Below are 22,552 nucleotides of genomic sequence, written 5' to 3'. Positions count from 1 at the left end.
GGGGGGGGGGGGGGGGGTAGTAGTTTTGTATGTAGTGAGTGTAGAAATATAGACGGTAGGGCAAACCGGTTGGTGCCAAACAATATCATATCACAAGAGTGAAGTTCGGGAAGAAACATTAGGAATTGAGTCTCATCAGCCGTAGGGTGGGAGCAACATTTCAAAATGAGGGGTTCACTGTGCACAGTAAGCAAGGTCTGGCTCTTTGTGCAGAGTAAGCAATGTCTAGCCTTTGTGTTCAGCTAAATTATTATGATTTACATCCTCGCTTTGTCCCCAATGCGTGTGAGACTCTTGAGGTTGAGGATTTAATCTTTTGAAAGAAAGAATGCATAATTTTATTTTCTTATTTTTGTGTAACAGTTAGTGCCAACATAATATTTCTCTTGTCGGACTCCATGCCCAACACAATCAACTTGAGGGAGATGGTGTACTGACAACAGTTAGCAATCATAATCCGATGTACCAAAATTAAACAAAAAAAAAAAACCTTTGAAACTCTTCCTAGCTTTGCAGCTGAATTTCTGCAGAGATCAGAATAGTATTATTGCAACCTTAAATTGGGAAGAAAACCCTAGTAATATTGCACTAATGCATGTGGAATTTGGATATGGTGGATCATATCATATATACATATCTCTTTCGTTCCCCACAAGCATTTACCAAAATCCAAATTTGTGATGGAGATGTTCCAACCAAAACAATTACTTCAATTTGTTTTTTATATGTTAAGGTTTTTATAGTTAGCAAATTTCTTTTTGTGTTACCTTTGAGTTGCCTTTTTTTTTTTTTTTTTTTTTTTTTTTTTTNTTTTTTTTTTTTTTTTTTTTTTTTTTTTTTTTTTGTCTCATTAAACCCTATAAAGAAATTAAATTTCCCTTAAATGATTTTTTTTCTTCCATAATTCAAACAATATTTCAAACATTTAAAGATGAATAATGTTATTTTTCCATTTCGATTTTACTCCCTGAAGTGGTACATACACTTGCTAGGATGAGGATGAGGATAGCCTTACTACTTCTACCCTAGAGATTAGTGCAAGCAAATCACGAGATATGCCTTAACAAAGCATTTTCAAATGAGACATTGAGCAATAATTATGTTCAATTTTTATACCATGGACAAGAGTTCACAGTGCATTGTGGACCCTGATGCATGAGAATGTGTCTTATATTGTGAATTTATATGTCTTGTGTTATGAAATTATGTATCTTAAGAGTATGAATTTTGTACATGAAACAAATTATGTACCTATGAACACAAATTATGTACCTAAATCAGATTTGAAAAATAAGTTAATATATAACATGTGTATGTGCATTTCTTGTGTTGTGATTTTTTATCTTGTCTTGTGAAATTCTATAACTCCGTCATTTCAATTCAGGGTCTATAATACTATGTGAATCTTGGTCCATGTCTACCTGATATAAATTGCCCAATAAGTTGCATTGGGCCATTGTTGTACCAAGACAGACCACTTTGATTGACCCAATCTTTCTTCCATGAGGAATGTTACTTGGGACTAATTTCAAACTCATCTTCAAGCACATCTTGGGCCGTCTCTACTAGGTACATTTGTAGTTTTGTACAGAGGCAAGAAAGCCCATGTAACCAAAATTAAGTTTCTTCCTGACACTCTCTTGGCCAAATTCGTTGCACAAGTCTCTTAGTACAATTTATTTGTATTTGTATGACATTACACAAGAACATGATTTGTTCAGCACACAGTTTCTTTTGTCCATTTCGCAACTGTCAAGGCCAAAAGCTTACTATTTTTTCCTTTGTTATACTTGCCTAGCAACGCCATGTGCTGATGGCAGGATGTTGGCTAACGTAACGCACAACATACTTGCTTTGATACCAATTGTCAGGTCAAGCACTTATTAGTTACCATTAGGCCAAAAGTTATATATTGTTAATGATAAACTTTAACCATGCCATATTAACAATATAATGTTGTTAAACTCTATAATTGTATAGTTCAGTGTTGCAGACTCATAGTGGTACAGTTCAAAATAATAAATCAGCCATGCAGCAGCAGCAGCAGCAGCGCACACACAAAGAATAACATTAAAAAAAAATATATAATTCTGCAAGTAATATGCATGGGATATGATATGATGGCGCACATGCATGTTGTTTGGCTGAGCATCCTAAATAATGATTTTGTATGTGTGTCTTGTTCTGCCTAAGTGGATGGACTGTTTGACCATAAAACCGTTCACTGTTATTGTCTGCAAATTAAAACGGCCTATAACTTTTGCTGCTGATGCAAAGCAGTAGGTCTGATAGCTATTTGTGGTCAAGAATATCAAACGCCCACAAAAGCTTCACATGCCACCATGTGATACACCTAACTATCATTTTCTTTTGCTCAATTATTTATTTATATATATATATATATATATATATATATATATATATATATATATATATATACACACACACACATGCTTGTGTTCAAATGAGAACCACCCTCTAAGAACATGCAACTTACTGTATGAATACACACAGTCTAATATTTCAGGTGCACAATGCACACAATTTATCCCTGAGTAAATTGTGTGCATTCGTGTAGTAGTTGAAATCACAGACATTTTTATACTAAGTCAAGCTAAGTTGAATTTCATTGTATGTGTTTTCGGGGTGTGTGGGTACATGTGCACTGAAGATCTAGGCTTGATAATACTTATCATCTAATTATTGTTGAGTCCAAGCTAAGCGTGATGTTGTAGTACAGTATCCCTTCATCTTTGATGGTTACTTAGTACAGAAAGTGTCATTCACATTTATTGTAGTGAACAAAAAGGGGTTTGTTCTACGCACGCCGCAGATGCACAAAGTGCACTGTCAACTTTGCGTGTATATGTTGTTGACAAATGCATGTGTGAAGCATTAAGTGTTGGATAGAGTATTGAATCCAATATTCTGTTATCGAAATGTATGCTAACTGTTACATAATTATAAATTTTTAGCATAGTAATAAGCTAAGCGTTTAATTTGACAACTGATATATTAGGAAGAATGAGATCAGAGCACAGAGGGACTTTATTATGTCATTAACTACTAGTTATTTTTTCTTTAGCATAGTGATAAGCTAAGCACTTAATCTGACAACTGATATGATGTATCAGGAAGAATGAGATCACACAGAGGGACTTTACTATGTCATCATCTTGGGATAATGGTTAATATTCATCATGATAATGAGGTGAATAATGAGCTTATCTACCGTAAAAATAATGAGAATAATAAGGATCGGATTTATGATGAAAAAATTGGTGGTACAATACAATGGTGGAATAATGCAACAAACATTATGGTAAATTACATTTAAGGCAGTGATTATATTCATCTACGAGATAGTCTTTTAGAAAAGTATTAAAGGTGATGGAAATGATATTTAAAAAAAAAAAAAAAAGGTGATGGAGATGAGAATGAAGTAGATATCGAGAATCTTTAATTTTTAAAACTATGTTCTTAGTGTTATACCATTTGTTTTCTCCCAACTAAAGTCAAGAAACCTAGTACCAACCTAGGATACCAGCTAGGAACATGAATTTTATTATAATTTCTTTTCAAGTTAATGGTGATCTGATTGATACAACCTTTGAATATACAAATGCCCAATGTTGTGGAAAGTGCGCAATTTGGGGAAGATGTTCCTCGTAGTGGCATTAGGTCGTGCATAACAAAATCCAAAAGTTGTTAATAGCTGCTACAAATTAGAGTTCATGATTGAGGATCTTTGAGATTGAATAATACTAAATATTTGTATCAAAAGAAAGTGCTCTATTGTTGTCTCATCTGGTTCATGCATGCAAATAATATGCAGCAGAATACATATATATAGTATGGGTGGTATATATGATGAAACTCTAACCTAGGGTGGCAATTAAGATGAGATCATCTTAGTATATATATATGATGTTAACTTGTTTGTATCGGTTGTGAATTTGGCATTGCTAAAGGTGTAATATATGAGTTTATGGCGAATAAGTTACGTTTAATGACCAAATATAGGTAGGCGAAATATGATGTTCATATCGTTACTCTCGAAAAATATACACGGATAGAATGTACACATGTAAAATTCAATTAAGTTATATATTACAATATTAACACACCCATGGATATTGAATGATAGGGCTAATGAAAATCAGTATTGAAACCATGGATTTAAGGTGCTCATTGGCATTATAGTCTTTTGTTGATATCAGCAATATAATATACAAATAGTATATATAATTGTATTTTGTACCAATTAACATCGGGCTTTATGAAAATCAGTTTTGACAGTACACATTATATAACTTTAAGAGTACAAGATCATATAATACTCAATATAAATCGACACGATATCAATCGACAATTCTTTATTTTTTTTTAAAGTCATTTATATCAAATAATTTAATTTGGAAGAGTTTTGACTAGTAAAAGGAATGTGTATAAAGGTTTTCTGACATTTGGTCCAAATAGAATGGGCAAGGACAACACACAACCTTACTACCCACCAACAGCAAAGCGACACAAACCAAACTCAATCCTCGATGGATTCGAATCAATAAGACGTTTAACGTGCACAATACAACTCATGTACTTGAGGGCTGGTCCATTCTAATACTGTATGTTTTTTTTCCTTTTCTTTTTTTGGTAGTTTTTATCTTTAATTTGAACAACTACGTATGTAAGTGTTGAATAATCATGTGATTGAATTGTAGTTTTTTTCAGTTGAATCGAATCAAATCAATAATGAATCACGTGACAAGTTTATAGTAATTAATTGGAGTGATATATATTAGACACATTATATACACGTTTAAGTTAGAATAATGTTCCAAGTAAATAATGTCTCAAGTAAAAGTGTGGATTAATCTCATACATACATTTATTTGAGTTGATTAAGAGTTGAAAATTAATGAAAAAATAGGGGAAAAAAAATAGAGTGGCATTTATGTAATTATGAATGTATATTTGTAAACACTTGATAGTGCATTTGTGTATAACGAATAGTGCACTATTTTAGATTCTGAGCGCACGGTTAGTTATCTTTCAAATGCACTACCAATCGTTTTCAAGTAGACCATCGCAATTGTAAAAAAGCCACCACATTTTCTTTAATTTTAAACAATTGACCAATTTAGGTGAATGGATGAGATTAATCTGTACTTTTTACATAAGTCGTGTGTTATGTGTGGTGTGAATTGTGCTAAGCTCTCCTCCACTTTTCATAGTATTTTAATTACCCTCTAATTTGCAAAATGCAAAATCATGCTTTATATCAAGGAAAATGTGTTGACTACTTAATTATTCAACCTTCTTTATTTAGTGGACCCTTTAACTTGGATGCTATAATGTAAATCAATGTTATGATAATTGAAAAATTAAAAAATTCAATTTATTTATTTTAACTTTAATATAAATCAATAAAATTATCAATTTTTAGAGAATATAAGTAATAATTACAATGTTCATTAAAAAAAAAAAGTAATGGACGTGCATTTAGACGTAGAGTTGAAAGATAAACAATAAATTAGGAATTAATTGTCTTTAACCCCCAAATTTGTCCTTACGCTTGTAAAAGAAATTTGTGATGGTATATTGATTTCATCATTTCATGTTACTCTATCCGATCCGTTAAAGTATTAACAAGTTTGAGGAGAAATTGAGGAAAAAAACTAAAAAGAATAAGGGTAAATTTAAAAAGATATTATGATTGTAAAAAAAAAAAAAAAATCAATTTCTTACTTCAACTTTTGTTGGATTGCGCTGAACTCTCGATAAAAATTAAAAAGTTATCTCACTATAGATCTATAAATAATATAGGAAATACCCATAATTTATTATTATATGATTAAGCCTTTCCATTTTGAAAATAAAAATATCTTGATATGATTGATAAGTAAGACGAAAAGAGTAAAATGGGCATGGGCGGTGTTTGGGCATGTGATGTGTTGATAACAAAAAAGGAATTCTTTATCCCTAATCCTGTGGAAACAGTGTTCTTAGATATTGAGCCAAGACAAACATCTCCTTTGCTCAATGTTATATGGTTTTATTCTAGTTTTAGAGCATTCAATTAATAAAATAATACTCTAGCTAGTGATATCAATTCACAATATTAAATAAGGTGTTTGTTTAACGGTTCGGATCCACACGACTAATCATTCTTGCTTCGAGAGGCACAGAAACTTATATTTATAACCAATAATGCTAGGATATATATTGTAAAGCAAATACTAATTAATACATATGATGTTTTGAGCGAAAAAGAGTTGATATCAAATNTTGTTTGTATCGGTTGTGAATTTGGCATTGCTAAAGGTGTAATATATGAGTTTATGGCGAATAAGTTACGTTTAATGACCAAATATAGGTAGGCGAAATATGATGTTCATATCGTTACTCTCGAAAAATATACACGGATAGAATGTACACATGTAAAATTCAATTAAGTTATATATTACAATATTAACACACCCATGGATATTGAATGATAGGGCTAATGAAAATCAGTATTGAAACCATGGATTTAAGGTGCTCATTGGCATTATAGTCTTTTGTTGATATCAGCAATATAATATACAAATAGTATATATAATTGTATTTTGTACCAATTAACATCGGGCTTTATGAAAATCAGTTTTGACAGTACACATTATATAACTTTAAGAGTACAAGATCATATAATACTCAATATAAATCGACACGATATCAATCGACAATTCTTTATTTTTTTTTAAAGTCATTTATATCAAATAATTTAATTTGGAAGAGTTTTGACTAGTAAAAGGAATGTGTATAAAGGTTTTCTGACATTTGGTCCAAATAGAATGGGCAAGGACAACACACAACCTTACTACCCACCAACAGCAAAGCGACACAAACCAAACTCAATCCTCGATGGATTCGAATCAATAAGACGTTTAACGTGCACAATACAACTCATGTACTTGAGGGCTGGTCCATTCTAATACTGTATGTTTTTTTTCCTTTTCTTTTTTTGGTAGTTTTTATCTTTAATTTGAACAACTACGTATGTAAGTGTTGAATAATCATGTGATTGAATTGTAGTTTTTTTCAGTTGAATCGAATCAAATCAATAATGAATCACGTGACAAGTTTATAGTAATTAATTGGAGTGATATATATTAGACACATTATATACACGTTTAAGTTAGAATAATGTTCCAAGTAAATAATGTCTCAAGTAAAAGTGTGGATTAATCTCATACATACATTTATTTGAGTTGATTAAGAGTTGAAAATTAATGAAAAAATAGGGGAAAAAAAATAGAGTGGCATTTATGTAATTATGAATGTATATTTGTAAACACTTGATAGTGCATTTGTGTATAACGAATAGTGCACTATTTTAGATTCTGAGCGCACGGTTAGTTATCTTTCAAATGCACTACCAATCGTTTTCAAGTAGACCATCGCAATTGTAAAAAAGCCACCACATTTTCTTTAATTTTAAACAATTGACCAATTTAGGTGAATGGATGAGATTAATCTGTACTTTTTACATAAGTCGTGTGTTATGTGTGGTGTGAATTGTGCTAAGCTCTCCTCCACTTTTCATAGTATTTTAATTACCCTCTAATTTGCAAAATGCAAAATCATGCTTTATATCAAGGAAAATGTGTTGACTACTTAATTATTCAACCTTCTTTATTTAGTGGACCCTTTAACTTGGATGCTATAATGTAAATCAATGTTATGATAATTGAAAAATTAAAAAATTCAATTTATTTATTTTAACTTTAATATAAATCAATAAAATTATCAATTTTTAGAGAATATAAGTAATAATTACAATGTTCATTAAAAAAAAAAAGTAATGGACGTGCATTTAGACGTAGAGTTGAAAGATAAACAATAAATTAGGAATTAATTGTCTTTAACCCCCAAATTTGTCCTTACGCTTGTAAAAGAAATTTGTGATGGTATATTGATTTCATCATTTCATGTTACTCTATCCGATCCGTAAAAAGAATAAGGGTAAATTTAAAAAGATATTATGATTGTAAAAAAAAAAAAAAAATCAATTTCTTACTTCAACTTTTGTTGGATTGCGCTGAACTCTCGATAAAAATTAAAAAGTTATCTCACTATAGATCTATAAATAATATAGGAAATACCCATAATTTATTATTATATGATTAAGCCTTTCCATTTTGAAAATAAAAATATCTTGATATGATTGATAAGTAAGACGAAAAGAGTAAAATGGGCATGGGCGGTGTTTGGGCATGTGATGTGTTGATAACAAAAAAGGAATTCTTTATCCCTAATCCTGTGGAAACAGTGTTCTTAGATATTGAGCCAAGACAAACATCTCCTTTGCTCAATGTTATATGGTTTTATTCTAGTTTTAGAGCATTCAATTAATAAAATAATACTCTAGCTAGTGATATCAATTCACAATATTAAATAAGGTGTTTGTTTAACGGTTCGGATCCACACGACTAATCATTCTTGCTTCGAGAGGCACAGAAACTTATATTTATAACCAATAATGCTAGGATATATATTGTAAAGCAAATACTAATTAATACATATGATGTTTTGAGCGAAAAAGAGTTGATATCAAATGAGTTAAACCTTATGACTCATTTTTTGACATGTTATATTGTTATATAAGTAATCAAATGAGTCTACTAACCGAGCCAAATAAAAATTTCAATAGTGTAATTTGAAAATGTCACAATATAACAATTGGTAGATTAAAATAAAAATAGAAATAATTGATGAGAAATGGTAGAAGCCTAGCAAGAAGTGTAGCTAGGCACCTATCTAGAAGTGGATGAACAAGAAAAGCAGGGTAGATGAATTGTCTTATAAGCATGAAAGATGGCATTATATATACACTATGATGGTTCTAAAAATTTGTATGGATGTATATTTCCTTTTAGGTAATAATGCAGTGCCTCCTCTTATTGGTGATTGAGCCCAACAATAGTGAAAAATAAAGGGGGGTGGGGGGAAACAAAGCTACACACCCATTATTGAAGTTATAAGATTCGTCAAAATAGTATGTAGTCAGAAGCTAAGTTTCAGTAACTCTCACGTTAAATCAATGTTCATCTAATCTTGGAAACTTTTCATTCTCCCTTTGCTTCAATGGTAATCTCACTTCATCCTCTCCTGCCCCTTTGTAAATCAGATGGGATATACATATAAATAAGCATTAAATATCCCTTGTTAATAGGAATTTCAACATGTACTCTTTGAATTGGACCGGAGGCTGTGATGAATGATGATTAGGCTGGGAAGTTGATCTTGGAAGTGATCTAGATTGGAGTATCATTAACTTATGTATAAAGGTAACAAACATTATTAATTTATGATGATGGATTGTTTTAATTAACCACACTCAACATCAATTGGTAGTTTGGTTGATGTTAAGTGCAAAACTGCAATGGTTACTAGGGCAGTGAAAATAAAAATTAGAAAAGTGGTACATGCATAATAATAAAGAATTGCTTATGATAAAGTTCATAATTAACCGTCTCAAATCAAGAAAGTTGATAGACAGTTCTTATAAAGAGTCAAAGTTAAAACATTGTGATTATTAAGTTATGACTAATTTAGCTGGATGCGTTACCCCAATTGATATACTTTTACTAAAAAAATTACTACTTATACTCTCAACTTCCTCACAAATCTTCTGTAGACAACGTAACTTTTCCTGAACCCACAAAATGAAAATGTCTTATCCATACTTGCCGCATCAAAGAATATAATTGATGGAGTAGAATTTGAGAATCTCATAGTAGAATTGTATTTACTATGGTAACCCCACAGGCCCACAGCCATAGTAAACATACATGTCTGAACATGGCTTGCAAGCAAATAGCCATGAATGGGACTATTCAATAAGAATCTTATCTTCTATTGTCTTGCAAGTCTTTGTTAAATGTCTTATTTTAATTTCCTCGAAATATCGACATCATCAAACCATTCATGGCTGCCTCTTCTACACTATATAATAATTCCTTTCTTAGGAGTTAGGTCCCATGATCACTCCATCTCTTCTAAACACCATATTAAGAAATTTTTAGTTGTTGTAACAATGACACCTTTAATTTAATAGCTATTATCACTCGTACTATATGTTACCAACTTTATTTCTTCTTCAACTTAAAAAAAAAAAAAAGAAAATCAAAATTACTAAAATGCCCCTTTTCCCATTTTAGAAATATGATATCCCATTAAAGCAAAACATTGTTGACAAAAAAACTATATATATTGGGTTTGACCCTATGAGAATTAAACTTCCCTAAGAATATGTGGATTAATCTCATAAGTCAATCTAACATGATTAACGATTGAACAAATATATAGATTTATGATTCATGAGAAAACTAAATATGTAACATATACAAATTTGAATAAATTTTTAAAATTCAATGAAAAAGGTAAATTTTAAATCTAAATTGTAAATGTTAAACCATAAGCAATAAAAGGTGAATCCTTAAATCAAATAAAATAAAAAATTCAGTCAAAAACTCTAAAATCTAAACCGTGCAATGCACCGTTCGCAATTTTGCAAATGCAATATTTTAATACTAAATACGCAATATATCAAAATACCAAACGTGCAAACCTGAAAATTTTTTAGAAGTGTAGATTTTGGTGTTCAAGTTTGCATAGTAACGTTAGTAATAATTACAAAAATACCACCACATTTTTAAAAAAAAATCTAATCTTATTTTTTCAATTTTTTCAGAAGTAATTCTGAGATTGGTTGTCTGTTTTCTCTTTAAAGACTTGTAAAGTGATAGGAGTATTTTTGTAAAACACTAACTTGTACCTTTTCTTTCTTCTCTAAACCAAATTATTATGACTCACACTGTTAGAGCATATATAATATATACATATAAATATATAATTCAACTATTAGTTTAAACTTTTAATTGATATAAGTGGGTAGCTTTCCTTAAAATCTTTTGCAGGCTAAACTCATAATTAATGCGAGGTTTATTACTGTCATATATTTATGTGTGCATATATGGGACCATATATTTCCCCTAGCAGCCTCATCATCTCATTATAAATATTAAACCAACTTAATTCATATATACCAAACCCTCTCTAGCCTACTACTACGTCACTGACAACTCCCCAAATTCTTCTTCTCCTTCATCGTCGACATCTCCGATGATCTTCCATCATCAAAAACTGAAAACCCTCTCTTTTCAAACCCCACCCAACTCCATCTAATCTCTGCAAAAAAACCCAAATCCCAAATTTCCTCCCGGCCGGGTTGTTTCGTAATTCCATGGCCACTCCTCCTCCACTTGCGCCGCCGTGCTCGGAGGATTACAAGTGGAAGCTCTCAAAGAAAGGCGGCGGCGGCGCCAGAAGCCACCACCGGCGGCGGTGCGGTTTCACCAGAAAATGCGCGGCGCTCGTGAAGGAACAGAGAGCGAGGTTCTACATCATGCGGCGCTGCGTCATCATGCTCATCTGCTGGCGCGACTACAACGATTCTTGAAACGGCGGCCGGCCGGCCAGGGAACAAGACAGGATAGGATGGTGTACGAGGATGTTTGTTCGTGGAGGTTGAGGATGCCCCATTATAGTACGTAGAAGAAATTAAATGATCAAGTCTTGATGAACATGTAAATAATACAGAGCACTGGAGCAGTAGTATATATTTCTACATCTACATATATATATCTATATATATGATATATATAAAATAGGTTAATAATTAATATATAGGGTTTTGTTTTTGGTTAACTGTTTTTCTCTTCTATTTTTGTTAGCTTATATTTTCTACTAATTATTTCCTCTATTAAATCTAAATCTCCATTAGCATCCATGCATTAAATTAAATACGAGTTGATGGGTCATAATTTTTTTTTTTTCATTTGTTGTCTCGGATTATTTTTGATGGTTAATTATAAAGGATGATATCTCTCTCTCCCTCTCTCTTTGAGATCTAATACAGATTGAGAGAGAGAGAGAGAGAGAGAGGGATTCCATTTTGTGGGTTGGCCAGGTGCAGGGCTGTGTGGATCTGGTGTGGGATAAGAGGAGAGATAATCATGTTTTTAATTGAATTCATAATTATTTTTTGGGTAAATATTTCAGTTACTCATTAAAAGGATTATATACAATAAGCTAAACCAAAATAATAATAGAACTGTCTGCATGGTCAGTTCAATTGGTTACAAAGAAAACTTTGAGAAGAAAAATTAACACAATAAATAGAAGTCTAACGTAATATCTGTCAGTTGAGTTACAATGATTTACAATCACTCTCTTAGATGTCTAGTTATTTTTATTAATTATTAACTAATAAGATTGATTAATATATAAATAATAATAAAAATTTTATTTTAGAATCTTGATAAGTGATCTGATGTCACGTTAAAGAATAATTGTTGTGATTTTTATGGAGAAAAATAAAAAAAGAAAGCATTTGTTGTTGAGTAAAAAGACATGATTAACAGTTTCCTAGGAATATAAAATCTAAGATTACAGAGGCTGTACAGCTGTAACTACGTATTGTTTGGGTGACCGAAGAGGCATCTCAGAGATGCTGTTTAATTTTTTTCTAACCCCAATTCTTCTGCACCATTACTTTTCTGTTCAGTTTATTAATTATTATTAAACTTTGTACTAAAACTATACCGTCCATATTATAATATATTATTATAATTACTCGATTATGCTTTTTATATTCATAGAGTTCCAAATATATAATTACTGCACCATGTGCAATAACTCTATGATAATATATATTTTTCGCTGAAAAGGTTGATCGAGTGGATGAATTACGATTTTTTGTATTAAGAGATTGTACATTTTGATAGTTATAGACGATTTTTCAAACGATATTTGATAAGGTGTGTCCACGACTCTTTGTCGAGACATGAATTGCTATTTTCTTATTATTACATACTTCATTGTATACTAAAAGGAAATATGTCTTCATCGAGACACAGCTCAACTAGTTAACTAATTCAAAATAAATTAAAAATTTTACTTCATTGATAGTGGCTTAGTGGGTGCAAGATTTAGCGTTTGGAAAATATGTGAGTCATGTTGAAGCATATCTCGTGATTAATCTCTTTCACCAGATTTTCAAGACTAGAACGATGAGAGCTATTGAAATTGTGGTGCAATTTTTTTTAAAAGAAATATCTTATTTTTATTTTTGAGATATATGCCTAAGTATGAAAAGTATATGACGGTAATAATGCGTTACCGGATATTATTTGAGTATTATTTGAATGTTGTCAAGTATTTGAATACAGTATTGAGTGCAGTGCTCAGTGTACAAAATGAGTTGAGTGTTGTTTTGTCTAGTCAGAAGTGTCGTGTCTCTACAAGTGTTTTTGTGAGCCTTTTATTTTGTAAAGCTCAGTAATGGAGCATTAAGGCTGCTGAAAGTTGGTCATCAATGCTGAGGAGTTGGACCGTTGCGCATTGATGCTGAGGAGTGAGGTGTTGAACGGTTGGTTGAACGTCCGTTGCCTTGCCTCTAGGTCCTGCCAGTGTTTCCGGATTGGGTGCTGTTAGCCTGATTACTCTTTCAGTATATACCTTATCGGTAGCAGAATTTTTCATAAATTAAAACAAAAAAAATTGTGTGGAGAGTTGGATTTCTAGAGAGGAGAAGTAAATAGGCTCAAGCTTCCATGTGAATCCTGATTTGTTTCAGGGGGGTTTGACCAGTAATGGACCACATTGACTTTTCTTCCTTCCGCAAGGGTTTATGTCGGTAAATTTTTCATATTTCACCGATTGCGTCACTTTCATTTACAGGAAAATAAAAAAACTCCACTATCACTATTTAAATTTTTGTTTTATTTTAAATTTGTTGTGTTCCTAATCAGTAAATAACTAAAATAAATAAATTACTCTAAATTGTTCAGCTGCCTGCATCACTTGTTCTTAAATTGGCAAACCTAATCAGTTAGTCAGAGATGATGTTTAAAAAAGAAAAATCCTGAATAATCAAGTTTCATTAGCAACAGTGTGAGGGAGTTTCTTTTGCACAGTAAATAAATGTCTAGTCATCCTCTCATATGCTCTGTCAGAGTCTGAATGTTGTTTCCGACTCTATACATGACTTCTATCAAATTTCTTTACACACGGAGCAAGAAGAAGTTAAATTTTCTATCAATACTTTATATTTCCTAGTAAAATTAACACAAAAATTAAACTAACTAATAAATGTATAGTTTAAAAAAAAAAAACTTAAATTTGATATCATACAAAATATAATTTATACTTTTGTAGTATTAGTCCTAACATTAGAGTGGAGAGGCCGAGAGGGGGCAGATAGAGGTTGTGAAGGGCAAGGCGTCATACATACACACATACACTACACTACACTACACAAGCCTGGTGGACCAGAAGGTGGCAGTTAAAGGGGGTATGGGAGTGTGTGAGATTGGTTTGGAAATGGAAATCCTCGGAAAACATGAAAAGTAGTGATTTAAACAAAAGGCAACGTAACATTATTTTTTGAAAACAAAAAAAAAATAACGTAGGCAATAAGGAAAGAGACAATAATTAATAATATTGGGAAATGCGGGGAAGATTAAGCCCTTGCGTTTCACTGCGTTGCGTTTGTAGGTAGGCAGCTACCCTTAGCTTCTCTCTGCAACTGTTTTCTGCAAGCTGACAACACTGCATGCATTTTCTCTTTTCACGAGACCTCCACATGAGCCCATCTTCACGTTTTAATGCCCTTGTGTTCTTGGTTTTTTTTTTACCAAATTGTTGCTGATGAGACTTATATATCTATTTTTCTTAAAAAAATATTACTTTTTGTGACCAGTTGAGTTGTATACGTTGACAAAATAAAGTTATATACTTTTGTTATAAGTGATGTATTTTTGTTTGTTTTGTTTTGTTTTATTTGTTTGTTTGTTTGTTTGTTTTTTGTTTTTGGGTTTTAGCCTAGACGGCGGTATGGAGAGTCAAATCTATCATTTTGTTATTAAAATATAATGTTAACTGTTAGGTATGTATAAAGAAATAAAGTTAGTGTTTTAGACATTTGGATTAGGTTGTTAATTAATGTTGGTGTTGTACAATAGCTTGGAAAGTCAAATGTAATATTTAGTCATTGAAACATAGTGTTAATGGTTATGTAAATATAAAAAATTAAAATTATATATTTACTATAAATTATACGGAGTTATTTTTAACAAAGGGATAAACATTTTATTGAAAGTTATATTTCTAGTTAGTGTGGTTTGATGTGACAACGAGAGTGTATTGTCTATTGTCTTGTGAGGTGTTTTTGGGTTAGGACACACATTAATGGAGTTCCTGTTGTTTACGAAAGGGATTCACCGCCATTGTGTTTCTTGGAAACATTGAATGTAACACTCCTTGCTCTTCCATGGTAGTTCGTTATGGGTTTTATCTTTAATCATGCACCGACCACATCAATTGTATTTAGAATAATAAGTCAAAAGTATTATGTGAATTGGTCGGACTTCAAAACCTTGTAATTTAGTCATACTAATTAGTAATTTATAAAGATTGAATTTAACTTTAAATTGTGTTATCGACAAGAATTGAACTCTTTTGCAGCTAGTATTTATCTCACTCTTGCCTTTGTACTGCTAAATTATCTAATTTTCTAAGTTAAGAACGTAAAATTGATACAAAAGTGCTCATCAGGAATCCAATTCTAAATTATATTACGAGCAGAAATTGCACCCAACTCCCACCTTGTGACTCTACCTTTGTACTATCTAGCCATGTTTTAAGGATGCGTGACACCAGTTTGTAATTTTAGGTTAAGTTGACATCATTATGACTTTCATTAGTATACTTTGCATGAAGACATTTTAATTCGAACTTTATGGAGAGAGTACAGAATGTTCAAAAAAAATTCTTATACGGAGTATGAAATTCGACAACTCCATGACACCTAACCTAGACTACATACATGTGTGTGTTTGAATATGGAATGGTTAATTAGGTACAACTTCCATGTCTAATATCCATAGGGCCCAATTCAGTTTTAAGGCTGTCTCATATCTGATATGCTCCTGTCACTGAATCTCTTTAGTTGCACTAAAGTTCTTTTTTTTTTTTTTTTTCTTTAATCTAAAATTTTTAATTTTCCTAGACTATATACTGAACCTTAAAAATTCAACCGACTCAACACTAAATTATACACTTCTGCACACAGAGTCAATCCAAACACCCAATATTTGTGACAGGAATTCAAGTTTGCTGGACTATATACTGGACCTTAGAAACTCACCCGACTCAACACCAAGCTATACACTTTTGCACACAGAGTCAATTCAAACTCCCAATATTCGTGACAGAAATTCAATTTTGCTGAACTATATACTGAACCTTAGAAACTCACCCCGACTCAACACCAAACGATACACTTCTGCACACAAAAAGTCAATCCAAACTCTCAATATTCATGACAGAAATCAAACCGCTGTCATGCCACTAAAAATAAATCTTAAATGAAAGTTCTTCTATCCACTAGACCAGACCAATATCGTGAGGCATAGTTACACCAAAGTTCTGTCCTTTTATATGCAGGTAAATGCCAAAGTGCTTAGTAATCATAAAACATGCAAATACATACCAGAATTTTATGGCTAAAAAGTAGTAAGAAACAATATATATTTTGCTGCAGCAGCTGCTGCTGCTTTTTGAGTATCTGTTTTATCTACATTGTATGCCATGTACTGTGCCACTTTGAGTAAAGAATATGTACATACCCGGACTGGACTTATACATGATACTTAGAAACAAAGAAATCTAAAAACATTGTAAAAGCTACACCATGTAAGATGCATCCATTTCCCCTTCTTCTAGTTCATTCTCCCATCTTGACCCTATCTTGAATTTGCAGACTGGGCATGTCCCCTGCTGCCTCAGCCATGGATCTATGCAATTAGCATGGAACTGCAAAATAACAAGTGGATGAATAGTTGCTCTATATACAATATTACGCGGAAAGCCTACCATGTCGATGATCAACGCTAATGACTTTTGCACCAGGTACAACCATGTATGCTTTTGGGGTTGTATACCGTCAACTCTCGTCCCCATAGAACCTAGTACAACCCCAAAAATTACATATTTGTATTCCATGCAAAAGGCACGGGTAACGATCTTTCCAATATTATGTCATCAAACATACCCCAACAAAAGTTTTTCATGGTTAAGAGTTCTACATTGAAAATATGGATTTATAAAGCCATGAGTTAGATTAGCTAATTGATTGGATTTAGTCTTTTAGTGTGGTTTGGCCCATGTGCATTACAACCCAGTTGACAACCTTGGCTTAATCGTAGATTATAACATGGTATCTGGTTAGTCTAGGCGTTGATTGGATTCAGTCTTTGACTAACCTTAGCCCAATCTTAGATTATAAGACTCATAATATGTCAAAATCAATCATCATTGATAAGTTGTTAGTACTTTATTAAAGGAGCCTTCTGATGTTAATTGGTATATATATAGGTAAAGCATAGGCTCGTTAAATTTATAAAATTTTTAAGGATGAAGTTGGGAATTGGTGGGAGTTAAAAATCGCCATAAGGAGACAAACCTGATGCAAGCAAGGCAGACTGCGAACGAGTTCTCCTTCGTTTACTTGTTCCAAGCAAACGCTGCAAGTTAGTTCATCATCCGAAGGCTTAGAAGACCCTGCAGAATTTACTGGCTCTTGCTTCTTCTGCTTAAAATATAAAAGGAAAGAATGAGGAATCGAAGCTTTCTTGCAGAAAATCACACTGCACAACTATAGAAGCATTCTGTTGGAGAATCCCAAGGACAATAGAGCAATGGCAGAAGGAACTCTGCTTATAGTGTCTAACACTTTCCGCTAGGATTATTCAGATCCTCTACTCTAAATCGTGAACAGAGAAGCATAAAATATAACCGTACAGAACAGCAATTGCAGAGTAAAATCCTTTTATAAGCACATTGAAAAAGATAAGGAAAACAGTAACCTCTGCAGAGGACGAACTTGACACCTGCTGCCCTGATAATCCGGCACTACCAAAGAAATCAGAATGGAAATGTGTTAGTCCCAAAAAGTCTGTGTTTCAGAATAGATGTTAAAGTAGATTGATTGATAACATATATACAGAGTGGCACATTAATCCTGCTAGAAAACTGAGTAAACAAATTCGTTTTATCCTATGCAACACAGAAGGAACACATTACAGTCAGGCAGGTACAGATAATTACCCCAAAGATTAAACTTAAATAAATACATAAAAAGAACACTATAAGTCTATAACTAACCTCTGAGGCCCAAATATCTTGTATTTATGAACAGGAAGAGCATTTATCTCTTCTTCAGTCATTGAAGGTGCCGTAGGAACATTATCAGCATCAAGTGCCCTCAGAGCTTCATAATCTAGAGGTAGCAACAAAAATGGATTAATCTTCAATCAAAATAAGGCAAAACTTTCCAGAAGTTTCAATACATTATATTTCCAGATTGGGAAGAAGCAATGCGAAAGCAAGATATTAATGAATGAATTTGCACCTAAGTCATCAAACTCCCTGTCCAGAAGTGCAAGTTGAAGCCTGAGGCCTTGTAATCGTCCTCTGGTTGCAAGTGCAATAGATGGGGGCAGTGCAATGGATGAAGGCATATGCAGCCGCAATTCAGTATGACCAAGAAGGCCACTGGCTGCAACGGCATGAGCCTGTGCTTGAGCATGAAGCTGTTGACAGGTTGCATACATCCTGAGAGTTGTCGCCACCAGGAAGACACCAAGCACCAGCCACAGCTGCAAGTAATTAATTTATTTCAAAACTCTTTTTCAATTCAAAATTTATTTGATTCAGAAATTTACATAAAAGAGAAGAGCAGTGTACCAACCAGAAAGTTTGGTGACATTTGGTGTGAGTTTAGAATCATGAACAGCAAGAGCACTAATACAAGAAAGAAGCATGTGTTATGCTTAGATACTGCGAGTAAAGCAGAAATACAACAACACCAAGTAAAAAATTTGCAATTAAGATTATACGTTAAGATACCTGTAACAAGAAAAGCAAGAGAGTTGGTATTAACAGGTCGTGCTGCATGAACACGCTGTCAGAGGTGGAAATCATGAATGAGTTAGAACAATTGTTTAATGAACAGAATATTGAAGAAAAACATTGAATATAGTCAGGTTTCAAGGAAATTGGAGGCTACCACCGCACGCCTTTCAGGGATCAATCCTGGAAACCCAGATTCTATATCTGCTCTAGTTCCTCGGAATACAAAACTCATGATTTAAAGTTCTACAAAACTGTATCAACACCAAAAGAATTTCTTCTTTATTAAAAGTACAGTAGAATAAGCACTTCCGCCTAAGATTTTCAAAAATCCTGCAATCCCAAAAAAACATTTGAAATTACATATTGAATATAACATTGACAAGAACATGACACAATGGCAGCCAAGTTACCACAGTCCATATGAAGGTACACTACAGAAAAAATCCCTAAACTTGAAGTATATGAATTGTGCTATAATATGCCCATTTAGTCTTACCTAGGTGTAATGCAATAGATTATTTATTCATGAACAGATAATTGCACCTCAATAGAACTCTAAAGCAGAATTTCATAAAACCACAGACAAAAGCAACGATTTTTACACCATTGATCACAATTCATCGAAATGTGCCCACGACCCAATATTCAAGCTAAGACATTTTTCTCACAGATGATCAGAAATTCTCAGGAAACACATGGCAGTTGACATTATCGCGAAAAATCCAGCTAAATTCAATTATTTCATTAAAAAAAAGAAAAAAAAAAAAAAAAGAAGCAAATAGCAGCATCACCATCAACGAAAGGAAAACATCCGCAGCAAAATTAACAGGAAAAAAAGCCCAAATTGAATTAATACCAGGAAAAGAAAATCCATGATTGAAAAGAAATGACGGAATATACAAAAATGGCAATTAGAAACAGAGATCGAAAGCTCACGGATCGGAATGGGGGCGAGAGCTGGCGAGAAAGGATGCAATGCGGAGGTGGGAAATTGGATTGCCAAAGCCGAAGCCGTAAAAGCGAGCGGGCGAACGAGTTGGGGATGCGAAGGAGCGAGTTGACTCGGTCGCACCACTTTCAAAATGCTCTCCAAGCTCTGGAGCTTTCAGACCGATATGTTCCGTTGTCTGAGAAATGTATTATTATAATATTATTATGGAAATTTCGAGATTGCGTGCTCTACTGAAACGGTGCCGTTCTGACGGATGGTGCGTAATTCTTCGGTACTTTGCTTTGCTATTTTTAGATTTCTAAAAATAGAATCGCCAGGGCCCAGTGGGCTTTGAATATGTATTCGGGCCTAGTTTGGATCATGGGCTATAAGGAAATGAAAAATTATTCTGTAGACCCAGGTCGTCTTGCAAGATGGATCCTGTATTCGAATTTAAAATACACAATTTACATATTCAATGTTCATAATTTAAATTGTAAACATTCAGTATGTAAATTATGACGGGTTCACATTGCAAGATAGACCGGGCCCATGGTATAACTATCGAGATACTATAATGGGTGGAATTTAATTTTTTGTCTACAAGGTCTTGAAAAAGACATTTAATTTATCAAAAATATTGTATTATTTAAGAATATTCTTTAAACTGAATGTTACTCCACTTATTCTTAGGTATTGTCTGTCCTCTCACTTTCCACTTATTCCAAAACGGAGAAAGCACAAATACAAAACTACAAAGTTGCATTAAATGGCAATATTGATGCCTCAAAACCCTCCGATCCTTAAATATTTTGCCAAATTTCTTCCAGCCATGGCCAATGACACTTATTACATGTCTCCATGATAGCTTGCCGTGATCAACCCGGCACATTGAATTTGTCCTTGTTGAAAGATTTTCTATTCAGAGGTTACTAATCAATTAATATTAATTCATATTGATGGAATATATAACTCTCCACCAACCTAACAAGACTTAAATCATCACTTACAAATAAAAAGAAGAGTGACCTAAGTAATTGCGCTCATACCTAAGCAGCCGGGTAGAAGTCAAGAGTATACGATGTATGACAGGATCAGATGAGTGCGCTTGATCACCCACTCTGTAAAACCATACCACCAACCAGCATGGACAAAGATTAGATAGTGATACTTGTATCTTAGAGTATATATATGCGCCCAAAAATTAACTCTTTATGATATGTGTTAATTGTAGTTGATGAGTTGAATACAAACGATTTAATTAGTATTCGACCTTAGCTTGGTAAGACTCAACTCAAGTATAACTTGAAAACATGCTATTTCATTTATGAGAAGTATAGTTGGGAGATCCTGTTTTGTTTTAGTAAATTGTTTTTCTTATTACGGAGTATTTTCGAGATCTATTTCCTTATATTTTGATGGATTGATGTGTAATTAATGCCATTGATTCTAAGGGATTTACTTTGTCCGTCCTAGTCCATAATTGGTAGTTTAGGCTTGGCTTGTAAGAAGTACACAATCTCTTTAACTTAAAGTAATAACAAGCACTATTTTTCCAAATTCCTTTTAAGCTTGATTTGGTGAATACTGAATACACTGATGTACAAGAATACATATTTGTCCTCTAGTGTTCAAGCTCGGGTAGTTGTGACTTGTGAGAATGAGTTAGACATTCCCAGTGTATTATCAGTTAGAAAGAAATTCCAAAGTCCCTCCACCAAGCCATAAATGCTCTGTTTTTAGGGGAGGAGGGGAACACATGCCGGGCGTCCGGCATGCTCACCACGTGTCCCACAGGTACTGGCGCGGTCGGCAGCCCTATCAATAAGTACAAGTGGATATTGATTTCTAATAGGCCCATTCATGATGAGATCGGGTAGAACGTTAATCATATATATAGGAGTGTGTTTTTATTATAAGAGACCGAAATTAAGGTGAGAAGACCCGGTAGTAACCCGAACTATGGGGTCCGGACCGAGCTAAGAGGGCGACTTGCTTTCAAGTTGGGTCGGGCAAAGCCCAACGAGGTTAGATGTGACCGGATGTGATCGATAAAGGTTCCTCTCATTACAAGGAGTATAATCCGAGAAAAGGAAAATCAATCGGACCACAAATACTAAATATATTCAAATACATAGTATCCTTTAAATATGCTAAGTTAACTTAACCTGTCACATACAATATTTTCTCTCTCAAATATGGACTGCAGCTGCACAACAACTATTGTACTCCGAACCACAGTTGACTGTTGACATTTGACTACTAATTTAAACTGATTGCAATTAAACTGGAAACAATTGCATCCATGGCGGCTGCCAACCGGCACAAACGACTTTTCATTGTCAAAAGACTTTGGCGCACCACAATTTATAATGCATGCGTGAGACGCATGCAATTCCTGTTTGCAACTAGGCATTATATTCTTTTAGCAGAAGATCAGAGTAAAGTTTTTACACTGTCTTAGAATTGTCGGACAAAAACATAATTTAATTTATACGTACTGTGGATTCAAGGAAACATTTTTCTTAATTAATTAATAAGGTTGATTTGCCTTGTCATTTAATGTAACTAAAAATTTAAAATAATGAAAAGCCAAAGAGA

General features: G+C 33.2%; 1 protein-coding gene across 1 annotated transcript; it reads right to left on the bottom strand.

Annotated features, from left to right (window-relative positions):
- Positions 1–16,592: 16,592 nt before the first annotated feature.
- LOC116011933 (E3 ubiquitin-protein ligase SDIR1-like) lies at positions 16,593–20,153 on the bottom strand. Its single transcript, XM_031251368.1, has 9 exons — positions 19,957–20,153; positions 19,175–19,350; positions 19,015–19,069; positions 18,857–18,909; positions 18,518–18,764; positions 18,271–18,385; positions 17,973–18,018; positions 17,570–17,695; positions 16,593–16,920 (listed from the first exon to the last, which is right to left on the bottom strand). Exons 2-9 carry the CDS (start codon positions 19,250–19,252, stop codon positions 16,792–16,794), a joined length of 849 nt encoding a protein of 282 aa, XP_031107228.1. The 5' UTR covers positions 19,253–19,350; positions 19,957–20,153; the 3' UTR covers positions 16,593–16,791.
- Positions 20,154–22,552: the final 2,399 nt, after the last annotated feature.

This window comes from Ipomoea triloba, chromosome 3, assembly GCF_003576645.1.
Source record: "Ipomoea triloba cultivar NCNSP0323 chromosome 3, ASM357664v1".
Lineage (NCBI taxonomy): Eukaryota > Viridiplantae > Streptophyta > Magnoliopsida > Solanales > Convolvulaceae > Ipomoea > Ipomoea triloba.
Note: the sequence above shows the minus strand (reverse complement) of the source record. Positions and strands in the feature narration are given on the sequence as shown.

Excerpts from the sequence above, each read along its gene's own strand:
- LOC116011933 (XM_031251368.1), bottom strand. The coding sequence starts at position 19,252 with ATGAGTTTTGTATTCCGAGGAACTAGAGCAGATATAGAATCTGGGTTT. Across the intron at positions 18,910-19,014 it reads TCTTGCTTTTCTTGTTACAG|TGCTCTTGCTGTTCATGATT; the intron begins GTATCTTAACGT and ends TTCTTGTATTAG. Across the intron at positions 18,765-18,856 it reads AAATGTCACCAAACTTTCTG|CTGTGGCTGGTGCTTGGTGT; the intron begins GTTGGTACACTG and ends AATTACTTGCAG.